Source organism: Ceratotherium simum, chromosome 3 (assembly GCF_057802395.1).
Source record: "Ceratotherium simum simum isolate JZ-2026a chromosome 3, ASM5780239v1, whole genome shotgun sequence".
In the NCBI taxonomy this organism is placed as follows: domain Eukaryota; kingdom Metazoa; phylum Chordata; class Mammalia; order Perissodactyla; family Rhinocerotidae; genus Ceratotherium; species Ceratotherium simum.
This window is the reverse complement of record NC_141902.1, coordinates 60,977,861-60,990,278: the sequence shown is the minus strand read 5'-3', so window position 1 is coordinate 60,990,278 and position 12,418 is coordinate 60,977,861. Positions and strand designations below refer to the sequence as shown.

The 12,418-nt window shown below is 38.3% G+C and overlaps 1 protein-coding gene across 1 annotated transcript in view; it reads right to left on the bottom strand.

Moving 5' to 3' along the window:
• Positions 1 to 626: 626 nt before the first annotated feature.
• Positions 627 to 12,418, bottom strand: part of IQCH (IQ motif containing H) — a 195,093-nt gene continuing 183,301 nt past the window's right edge. Inside the window, 4 exon segments of the mRNA XM_014780852.2 lie at positions 627 to 653; positions 655 to 741; positions 6,446 to 6,554; positions 9,571 to 9,632. Of these exon segments, the coding sequence (XP_014636338.2) occupies positions 627 to 653; positions 655 to 741; positions 6,446 to 6,554; positions 9,571 to 9,632 (285 nt within the window).

Genomic DNA, 12,418 nt, shown 5'->3' with positions numbered 1-12,418 from the left:
TAAACTAAGAGCGGATACTGCCACCTAGATAAATTCTTTAGTTAACTAGATGTTAGCTTACCTTACTTTTTGAAAAATGGCAACAACAAACAATAGTGGCTTGGTACAATAATACAATGAATGATAAAGGGTCACTTTAAAAAATCCATACAAATGTAATTTTCTAGGGGGAAAAAAAGACATTTGTGTTTTGCCAAATAGCAATGATGAAGCCTTTATTCAATTTTTTAAATGCAGAAGACAAATTACTATTAGTAATAGGAGGAGAAAACTTTATAAAACATAAAAAACAAAAACTCCATAATCCTGAAGTTTATAAAGAGGTTGATGGAGAAGTGGTATTAGTAAGATTTGTGACTTTCTTGTTAGATTGTTTCTTCCTGAGTCTGGGAAGAGGAGGAGATTGTTCAATACTCTCAAGAGAAAACACAAATAGGTTTTGGTTGGTAAGTAAAATACGATCACTTAATAAACATTTTTTTAAAAAGAGCATTACATTGTAATCTGTTCTGATATACCTTCCAATAAACAAAGCAAACTAACTTCCCCCCTCTTTTATTCCTAACAGCAAAAGGAATGTTGGCTCTAGATTGGAATCCAAAATCAGCCATGTACTCCAGGGTCATTCATTTGTCAGATTCAGAGAGGTTTTTTATCATCTTTGGAGTGTAGCTCTTCTTCAAATCTCATTTTGTTTTCCTCTGTTACTCCTAGAATGGCTTCAATATCATCAATGGTGGTCTGTAAAGGAATAATAAAAACAATATTCATGACTTAAAGACCCCTTACAACTCCTCCCCCAGCCCCCCAGGCATTTGCTTCTTTTTGGAGTTAAGTATGGTTTAGATCAGTTCTACTCAAAGTGTGCTCTGCCAACCGTCACCCATCTACAAATTGTTGGTTATCAGTCTTGATGAAATGAATGAAAAAATTGAGAGTAAGAACTGGGAAACCTTTATAGAAATTTTTATGTCTATTAAATCTAATAATGAAAAAAATGGGCTTCTATTTTATATGTCTTACTTTTTTTCATTTCATTTAATTCATTTTTGTTTTATTTTACAAAAGTATTGATCCATGATAGGTTGGAAAAAATGAAAGAAGCAGGTCCTTCCCTACAGATAATTTCAGAAGCAGTGGTCTAGTCATCCTAAAATGGGGGCCGTAGGCTGATGGGAGTATTTATTTCCATTGGTTTCTGAGGAGAAAAATGGCACCTTTCCATTTTATTTTATTTAGTTATTTTTTATTGAGGTAGAATTCACATACCATAAAATTCACCCTTATAAAGTGTACAATTCAGTGGTTTCTAGTATATTCACAAGCAACCATCACTACTATGTAATTCCAGAACGTTTTCATCCCTTCAAATGGAACCTCTATACCCATTAGCAGCCATTCCCCATTTTCCCCCTCCCCTAGCTCCTGGCAACCACTAATCTACTTTCTGTCTCTATGGATTTGTGTACTCTGGACATTTCATATAAATGGAATCATACAATATGTGGCCTTTTATGTCCAGATTCTTTCATTTAACATAATGTTTTAAAGGTTCATCCATGTTGTAGCATGTATCAGAACTTCATTTCTTTTTTATGGCTGAATAATATTCCATTGTATCTATTACCTATTTTTACTTTGGTTGCTTGCACTTTAGGTATCATATCTAAGAAAGCATTGCTAACCACAGGATCATGAGGATTTATACCTATGTATTCCATTGTATAGAATATTATCCATATAATATAATGGAATTCAGCCATGTATCAGTTGGTGGACATTTGGGTTGTTTCTACTCTTTGACTATTATGAATAACACTTCTAATGAACATTGATGTACAAGTTTTTATGTGAACATGTATTTTTAAATATACTCTTGGGTATATACCTAGGTATGAAATTGCTGGGTCATGTGGTCATTTTTTGTGTAACTTTTTGAGGAACTGTGAGACTATACACAGCAGTGACACCATTTTACATTCCTATCAGCAATATATGAGGGTTCTTGTTTCTCCATATCCTTTCCAACACTTCTTATTGTCTGTCTTTTGATTGTAGCCATCTTAGGTGTGAAATGGTATCTTATTGTGGTTTTGATTTGCATTTCCCTAATGACTAATGATGTTGAGCATTTCTTCATGTGCTTATTGTCCATTTGTATATCTTCTTTGAAGAAATGTCTATTCAAATCCTTTGCTCACTTTTTTTTTTTTTTTGGTGAGGAAGATTAGCCCTGAGCTAACATCTGTTGCTAGTCCTCCTCTTTTTGCTGAGGAAGATTGGCCCTGGGCTAACATCCAAGCCCATCCTCCTCTACTTTATATGTGAGACGCCTGCCACAGCATGGCTTGATAAGCGGTGCATAGGTCCACGCCCAGGATCCAAACCCGAGAACCCCGGGCTGCCGAAGCGGAGTGCGCAAACTTAACCACTATGCCATGGGGCCAGCCCCCTTTGCTCACTTTTTAATTGGGTTGTCTTTCTATTGTTGAGTGTAAGAGTACTTTATATACTGTGGACCCTAGAGCCTTATCAGATATATGATTTACAATTATTTCTCCCATTCTGTAAGTTGTCTTTTCACATTCTTTCTTTTTTTAAAGCTTCAGTGCATAGCTGTGTATCCTAGTTGTTAGTTTAGTTCTCTGTGTGAGCTGCCGCCACAGTATCACAACTGACAGACGAGTGGTGTGGTTCCACGACTGTGAAACAAACCCAGGCTGTAGGGGTGAGATCACTGAATCTTAACCACTAGACCACCAGGGCTGGCTCTTCACTTTCTTGATAGTGTCCTTTGATGCACAAAAGTTTTTAATCTTGATGAAGTCAAACTTACTATTTTTATTTTGGTTGATTGCATTTTAGGTACCATATCTAAGAAACCATTGGTAACCATAAGGTCATGAAGATTTATACCTATGTTTTTCTTCTAAGATTTTTATAGTTTTAGCTCTTACATTTAGGTCTTTGACCCATTTTTACTTAATTTTTGTATATGCTATGGAGTAGAGGTGAAACTTCATTAATTTGTATGTGGATATCCATTTGTCCCAGCACCATTTGTTGAAAAGACTATTCTTTTCCCATTGAATTGTTTTGGCACCGTTGTTAAAAATCAATTGACTATAAATGTATGGGTTTATTCTGGACTCTCAATTCTATTCCATTGATCTATATGTCTTTTCTTATACCAGTACCACACTGTCTTGATTACTGTAGGTTTGTAGTAAGTTATTAAATCAAGAAGCGTGAGTCCTCTAACTTTGTTCTTCCTTTTGAAGATTATTTTGACTGTTCTGGATCCCTTGCATTTCCACATGAATTTTAGGATCATCTTGTAAATTTCTGCAATAAAGCCAGCTGGGATTTTGATAGGAACTGCACTGAATTGGTAGATCAATTTGGGGAGTATTGCCATCTTAACAATATTAAGTCTTCCAATCCATGAACACAGAATATCTTTCCATTTATTTAGGTCTTCTTTCTTTTATGATGTTTTGTAGTTTTCAGTAGGCAGATCTTGTATTTGTTCTATTAAATTTATTCCTAAGGATTTTATTCTTTTTGATGCTATTGTAAATGGAATTTTTTTTTTTTAATTTTTTATTTATTTATTTTTCCCCCAAAGCCCCAGTAGATAGTTGTATGTCATAGCTGCACGTCCTTCTAGTTGCTGCATGTGGGACGCGGCCTCAGCACGGCCAGAGAAGCGGCGCGTCGGTGCGCGCCCGGGATCCGAACCCGGGCCGCCAGCATCGGAGCGCACGCACTTAACCGCTAAGCCACGGGGCCGGCCCCTGTAAATGGAATTTTTAAAAAAATTTATTTTTGGATTGTTCATTGCTAGTATATAGAAATACAACTGATGTTTGTATATTGATCTTGGGTCCTGAAACCTTGCTGAACTTGTTTCTTAGCTCTAATAGGTTGTTTCTGGGTTCTTTAGGATTTTTTTATATACAAGATCATGTCATCTGCGAATAGAGATAGTTTTACCCTTTCTTTCCAATCCAGATGCCTTTTATTTCTTTTTCTTGCCCAAATTCCCTGGCTAGAACCTCCAGTACAATGATGAATAGAAGTGGTTAGAGCAGACATCCTTGTCTTGCTCCTGATCTTAGGGGGAAAGCTTTCAGTCCTGCACCATTAACTACGATGTTAGCTGTGGGTTTTTCCTAGATGCCCTTATCAGGTTTAGGAAGTTATCTTTTATTCCTAGTTTCTTTGAGTGTTTTTATCAAGAAAGAGTGTAAGACTTGTTAAATGCTTTTTCTGCATTACCTTCCATTTTTATTCAGCTTTTACTTTGTTGGTAAATCCTTGTTTACAAACTGAAAATACTTATTAGAATGTCACTACGATAGTAGACAGAAAATACTGCTAAAAATGAATCTATTCTACTTTTCAGGTTTTGTTATTATTCCTATTTTGTTGAGATTTAAAGTTTTTTAGACCTTCTAGCAAGAGTAAAAAAAATCAAGATAACAATGATTTACTGGAGAAGGCTAGAAACCCTGAGATATTTAAAAGCTACTTAAGAACATCTGACTTTTGATGATTCTGGAAGTCAGACAAAGGGCGGAGAAATAGCCTTCATTTTGTCAATGGTAGTTGGCTCTGCCAACCTCAAGTTCAAGCTTGGAGTCTACTAAGTCTGTGTGGTTTTGGAGATAAACCATCTTCTTAGTCTGCCCAGGCTGCTGTAACAAAATACCATAGACTGGGTTTCTTAAACAATAAAAATTTATTTCTCACAGTTCTGGAGGCTGGGAAGTCCAAAGTCAAGGTGCCACCTGATTTAGTTCCTGGTGAGAGCTCTCTTCGTGGTTTTCAGACAGCCATCCTTTTGCTGTATCCTCACATGGTGGGGAGAGAGAGAGAGAGAGAGAAAGAGAGAGAGAACAAGCTCTCTGTCTCTTATAAGGGCGCCAGTCCCATCACGAGGACCCCACGCTCATAACCTCATTTAAACATAGTTACCTCCCAAGGGCCCCATCTCCATATATGGTCACATTGGGGATTAAGGCTTCAACACACAAACTTGGGAGGACACAATTCAGTCCATAGCACCATCTGATTCTGATTATTAGCTCTATTTGGACAGAGTAAATTGATCACAGGCAGACAGGCTCAAAATTTTGCACATGGCAGTAACAGATGAAATGATGCTCGCTGGCAAGAACTTAGAATATAAATGATGGCCATAGATCCTTTAGGACCAGTGAAAGTCGATGCAACTCTGGGTCTATTTTTTATTGAATTTTCTCAATCACGTTGTGGGAAAAGCAATGGTCATTCTTCCAACTCATAAAATCACATCGAAGAGTAAAGCATTATCATCATTATTACTGTTACTAGAGGGGACCAGGCCTTAGCTCAAGGAAAAAAATGTATTCAAAAATTATATTTTTATCAAGCTTTTGTTGGGCTTTCCCTTAAGAGAAAAATCACATGTGGTTTCTGATTGAGTCCTTTGAGTTACTTGACCAGTTCAAACATGATGAAGGCTCAAGCTTGGAATCAGAGGCAGACCCTCGTGATCAATACCAAGTGTTCATCTCTGTTCAGCTGGTATTTTATTATTATTTTTTTTTTTTGGTAAGGGAGATTGGCCCTAAGATAACACCTGTGCCCATCTTCCTCTATTTTGTATATGGGATGCTGCCACAGTATGGCTTGATGAGCGGTGTGTAGGTCTGCACTTGGGATCTGAACCCATGAACCCTGGGCTGCCGAAGCTGAGCGCGCAAATTTAACCACTACACCACCGGGCTGGCCCCTCAGCTGGTATTTTTAGAACTCTCATACAGATCTTGCTCCTGTTTTCTAGAGTTTAGAGACTTCTAGTCAATTACACATGACTAGATTTCCTGAACCAACATCTTTAAAAGCCATTTGGAAGCTTCAGAAGGTTAGTGATGAAACACCTGCCCCATTTTGGAGAAACAGGGTGGAGTAGATAGCTCATGTATAGGCTGAGGTTTTTCGTCTGCTTCTTCCTATACACCTTGTCCTTCCTGGGGTCTTAGAACTTCTCTGGCTCTAGAAACTTGGGCTCCCCAGGAATCCTTAGCCAGACATTGTGTTATCTGAAATATATGTAGATTATATTCAGGATTTTTGGTTGTGACAGTCTCTGTTTTGGCTCCATTGTGACGTTTCAACTTCACCTCCAACATCAGAAAGCCCTGTTGTCTTGTAAGCTTGGGTTTGGAAATGGCAGCAACTTAACACACGTCTACTATATTTCAAAGAAAAAGTTTCAAACTATTAAATTTAACTAACGAGTTCAGTGGGAACCTTACAATATTGACCCTGCACATCGTAAAATATGTACTGCTTACAAAAAAAAAAAATGATTTAGCACTTGTTTACAATCCAGCATGAGGTATTTTCAGCCATTGTATAGAAATTAACCAGGATCGTTAGTTAATTAACACCTCACCTTAAAATTGGTCTCGCCTTGCATATTAGGTGCTGATATTTCTTGATGGATGATGAAGAGATTTCGAGCAAAGGTCATGAGGACCCCCTGGAGATCCTCACCGATTGTTCTGTTAATGATATCCAAACAAATGAGTTTACCAACGATTCCCCTCACATGCTTAAAAACAATCACCCTCTCATTTGTGCCTGTCTGGTGATGGAATTTAATGAGTATTTTCAATCTCACAAGGTGGCAATCTTCAGGGAGATATGAAAGATGAGGCTCCATTCTAACTTGTCAACAAAAAGGATTTGTGTAATAAATATTTTTTATTAATCAACGTAGCAGAATATAGGAATAGGTTCCGTCATTCTTAGCAAAAGGCTACCACTGAGCCAGGACAGTCGTATTAGCTCATTTTAAAAATTGTTTAAATCAGTTTAAGAGAATTGTTGCTAAGTGTAATTCATGCCTAACAATTTCCTTGTCTACAGAGACATTTGCACCTCAGTATTCTGGAGACTTCTTGTCTGGGGTTTACTTTCTATTTCACGTATACAAGTGATTCCTGCTACTTATGAGTGTGCCCCATCAGTGTTTAGAGGAGAATGTGCCCCATTCATGAACAGCTGTCTTTATAAAGCTGAACACACACTTTAGGAAGATTTCAGAGACAATTTGCAAACCATCCTGTAGAATCATACTGTGGTCAGTGAACATTCTCAAACAACTAAATTGTTGTTAAGTTTTTTTTTTTTTTTTTTAAAGATTTTATTTATTTATTCTCCCCCCAAAGCCCCAGTAGATAGTTGTATGTCATAGCTGCACATCCTTCTAGTTGCTGTATGTGGGACGCGGCCTCAGCGTGGCTGGAGAAGCGGTGCGTCGGTGCGCGCCCGGGATCCGAACCCGGGCCGCCAGCAGCGGAGCGTGCGCACTTAACCGCTAAGCCACGGGGCGGCCCTGTTGTTAAGTTTTAACTTGGAAACAAAACTCGCGGGTATTTTTTCTAGTTATTTTTTTAATTTAAGGAAAAATATAGATTAAATGAATGGATTAATTTTTTTAAATTGCTCTATCCTGAGGAGGTGAATCTAAAGAGCTGCCCAGGGCCGGCCCCGTGGCTTAGCGGTTAAGTGCGCGCGCTCCGCTGCTGGCGGCCCGGGGTTTGGATCCCGGGCGCGCACCGATGCACTGCTTCTCCGGCCATGCTGAGGCCGCGTCCCACATACGTCAACTAGAAGGATGTGCAGCTATGAAATACAACTATCTACTGGGGCTTTGGGGGGGAAAAAAAATAAAAAAAAAAATAAAGAGCTGCCCATTAAGGCAGATGCAAAATACTTTGGGGATTACTTCTTTCCCAGTTTTTACCTGTAAAAAAGTCACCTTTGAGTCTAAGGCTTAGACCCTTTTGGAATGGCTGCCTTCCAGCCTAACTGGCCTTTCCCTGGGGTCCAGGTGGGAGTAGAAAGCTTCCCAGGCTCAAAGACAGGAGACCAGGGCTCTTTGTCCTGCCACTGATGGTGAGACTTTGGGGGAAGTCACTTAAGCTCTCTGGGTCTTTATTTCTTTTTCTCTGAAATGAAGGACTTGGACTAGATAGTGCTTCCAAACTTTTTGAATTACATTCCCAAAATCCAAGGACCGCCCATCCCTACCCCTTATAGCTACTGAACATTAGTATATCTTCTTTTAAGAGAACATTAGTATATCTTCTTTTAAGAGAATAAATAATAGCCAAAGGCAATTTCAGAGTCAATAATTTTTAACAGTGATTTGTATTTTATTGCCACAAGGTCAGTATGTATTAGACCCTGGAAGCTTCTTAAAACAGCAGATTCTTGCGCTCCACCCCAGATCAACGAAATCTGAATCTTTGGGTTTGGGACCAGAAATGTGTAGTTTCACCAGGCCTTCCAGGTGATTCTTATATATACTAAAGATTGAGGTCCATACTTAAAAAAAGTTATAGGGATGTGTGTGTGTGCGTGTGTTTGCACGCGCACGTGTGTGTGTGTGTGTGTGTGTGTGATGCTGGGTCCACACATGGATTCAAGCCCATCTCGCCATCCCTCCTCAGCCTCCTGAGGTCCATGGTCCCCGATTAATGAATTCATTTCTAGAATTTCCTTCATTTTCCCTTACTTAAAGTTTCTCCACAAATTCCACTCTTCCCAGAAATACCCCAGTATAACTGGAGTTGATATGAAGTTATCCCAGCAAAGCCAAACCACAAAATTCTGGTCTGTAAAGTCATCCCCTCTTGGAGCCCTCACCTGTCCTAACGATGTGACCAAATAATATTCTTCACCCCATGTGACCTGATTGCAATAAAGCCAAACCAAGCCCAGCCATCTCATGAAAACCTTCTCCTTAAAGCTCCAGTGAAAATCAAGCAACATGAAGAAGAAAAGTTTATATTTGCTCATCTTTTCTTTTTCAATATACCGTAGATGTTATAGGAAGAGAAATATAGGGTAGAAACAGTTTCCCAATTTAGGATGACTTAAAGGTACCAAATAACCATATTCTAAGATATGAGTAAGATACAATTCAAGGCTGTGGCTCTAAAGTTTTGAGTTCTAGATGAGGAGACAACTTTGCCAGCTCTCCATAATACCCTGGAGAGAAATTTGCAGGAAACAGAGAATCCTAGAGATGCCTTCTGAGTGCTGCTAGCAGGATTCTTCTCAGCATAAATGTTTCTTGAGAAGACTATGTCAGGGCCAAAACTGGACCTGAGGTGGGAGACCCTGCCTTTTGAGGAGCATCTCACCAAGTCACCAGAGCACTTTTTTAAGCATTCCAGAATGATAACTGCCCTTCCATAGTCAACACATCTGAGCTAGTTCCTCATCAGTCAGACTGTTGTGCCTTGTATGTGTACGTGTTTGAGTGTAATATGTAGGTGAAACTAGCCTCTTACCCATCAATTCTGGATATTTAATAAATTATATTTATGAACTCCCATTGACACATCTAAAGTTGTTTTATGAAATACTTGAAGATCCAAATAAAACAAGATAGACTTCTGATAAATCAGCATGCTGATTAAAATACATGAGAAGCATCATTCTTCTTGGTTGTTACAGTCTATTTTCTTAGCTTATTAACGTCTCATAAACACATTTCATACTCACAACATTCCAAACTTGTCTCTCTTCAGGTGTTCATATAATATAAAAACAGTTCCTTGTCTTTCCTACAAAATTTGAATGGGGAGAAAAGAAAAGGCATATTATGTTGGAAACCAAGTAAAGAAAATGTACTATACTAAGACCATACTAAGACCACTAAGACTGATTTGAATTGAAATCTACAGCTCCCTGCAAATACTGTGAGAAGCACATTTGGAAAGGCTGCCTCCAGAATATGGAGTAGATATGTTCTAGGACAGTGTTTTTTTTTTTTTAATTGATATAATTTACATATAATATTGAGATATAATGTATGTATAACAAGTTTAAGGTGTACATTTGATTGGATATATTTATATATTGCAATATGATTATCACTGTATCTTTAGCTAAGACCTTTTTCATATCACATAATTATCATTTCTTTTTTGTGGTAAGAACATTTAAGATCTAGTCTCTTAGCAATTTTGAATATATAATACAGTATAATCACTGTGTGCATTAGATCTCCAGAACTTATTCATCTTCTAGTTGCAAGTTTGTACCTTTTGACCAACACCTCCCTAGTTCCTCCACCCCTCACCCCTGGTAACCATCATTCTACTCTCTGTTTCTACGAGTCTGGCTTTTTTAGATTCCACCATATAAATGATATCATACAATATTTGTCTTTGTCTGGCTTATCTCACTTAGTATAACACACTCAAGGTCCATCCATGTTCTTGCAGATAGCAGAATTTCCTTCTTTCTCATGGCTGAATAATATTCCACTGTATATATATATACCACATCTTCTTTATCCATTCACCCAGAGATGGACACTTGGGTTGTTTCCATATCTTGGCTATAGTGAATAATGCTTAAATGAACAGGGAGGTACAGATATCTCTTCGAGATGATGATTTTGTTTCCTTCAGGCATATACCCAGAAGTGGGTTTGCTGGATCATATGGTGGTTGTATTTTTAATTTTTTGAGGAACCTCCATTCTGTTTTCCATAGTGGCTGCACCAATTTACATTCCCACCAACAGTGCACAAGGGTTCCCTTTCCTCCACATCCTGCCAACACTTGTCATCTCTTGTCCAGGACAAGGTGTATTTTGCAGTCTGATCCTTGGAACACCTGCATCAGAATCATCTAGTGTGCTTATTAAAGAGGCATTTTCATGGGCATCATCCAAGCTCAGGATCTTTGGGAGGGAATCTGCCTTTTAGCTCACTTCCTGGGTGATTCTCATGCACATCAAAATTTGAAAACCACTGTTCTAAGAGCAATGGTAAAAATATATAGGAAAATAATTTGTTGTGTGGAAAATAATTTGTACTTCAATGGAAAGCTATGTGTTGTCTAAAGCACACCCTATTGCCCTGATTCTATGGGAGATATTTTTCAGCTCTGTAAGTCATAGGTGACTGAGAGACAAGCAAATTCTGTCCAGTATGGTAGAAGTTCAATTGGTTTTCCACTTCTGCTCCCCTGGTTGAAAAACCAGTTTTGCCTCCATTTGCATTGTTCATTTCAAAATTCCTGATCTATAAAGATGTCTGTTTTTTTGGATTCTTTTTTGTACTGGTTATAACATCCGCCTAATTCTTCTCTGTTAAATAAAATCTTTATCACGTGTTTAATTGTATCTGTATGAGAGGCATGATTTCATCCTTTTTTGAAAATTATCTTTTAACAGTTTTCTCCAAATAAAAGTTAACACTGGAGTTGTCCTATAGCAAAAATGGCTGCCCTGTGAAGTTGTGAACTCCTCATCACCAGAAGTACAAAAAAGAAAACTACATTTTGGGGATTTGGTAAAAGATATCACATGCCAGAATTCTGACTGCTCATTGATTCCCCATTTTATCAGGAAATCTGGGCATTAGGACAGGCAGTGGACTAGGACAGTGGCTGTCAATGCTGAATGCACATTAGAATCATCTGAGTGCTTTAAAAAAATATAATCACTGGGCCCCATCTCCAGAAAAACTGATTTAATTGTCCGGGGTGGGATCTGGTTACAGTGCCATGCTGAGCCATATTGGAGCTTGAGGGAAAGGCAAAAATCAGTATGTTTTTATTTAAAATTTTGATATTTTGTTCATCATGGATGTTTTGCATTAATTCTGATTTTTAACATATTGCATAACATTATTATTTATCTTTATTACTGAGGGTTTTTTTCTGTGCTCCCTTAAATTTTGTGCTGTGGGTAAGTGCCTCACTTGCCTCACCCTAATCCCAGCCATGCCTGGGCATCTGTAATTTTTAAAGCTCCTCACTCAGGTCATTCTAATGGGCACCCAGGGTTGAGAACTACTGACTAGTTGATCTGTAAGGTGGCTTGCATCCTTTACAGTGCTGTCCAGTATGGTAGCCACTAGCCACGTGGGGCTACTGAGAACTTGAAATAGTAGTTGAAATTGAGATGTGCTGTAGCTTTCAAAGTCTTAGTCCAAAAGATGTAAAATATCTCATTAATAATTTTTTTTTTTTGGTGAGGAAGATTTGCCCTAAGCTAACATGTGTTGCCAATCTTCCTTCTTTTTTGCTTGAGGAAGTTTAGCCCTGAGCTAACATCCGTGGCAATCTTCTTCTATTTTGTATGTGGGTCGCTGCCACAGCATGGCTGATGAGTGGTGTAGGTCCGCCCCTGGGATCCGAACCTGTGAACTCTGGGCCGCCAAAGCAGAGTACACTGAACTTAACCACTACACTATGGGGCTGGCCCTCATTAATAGTTTGTGTACTGATTACATGTTGAAATGATAATATTAGTTTTCTGTTTTGGGAGCATCCTTTTTTTGATACTAATTTCTGAATCAATCAGGTAGGCTAGGTTATGCTGTAGTAATTTTTAA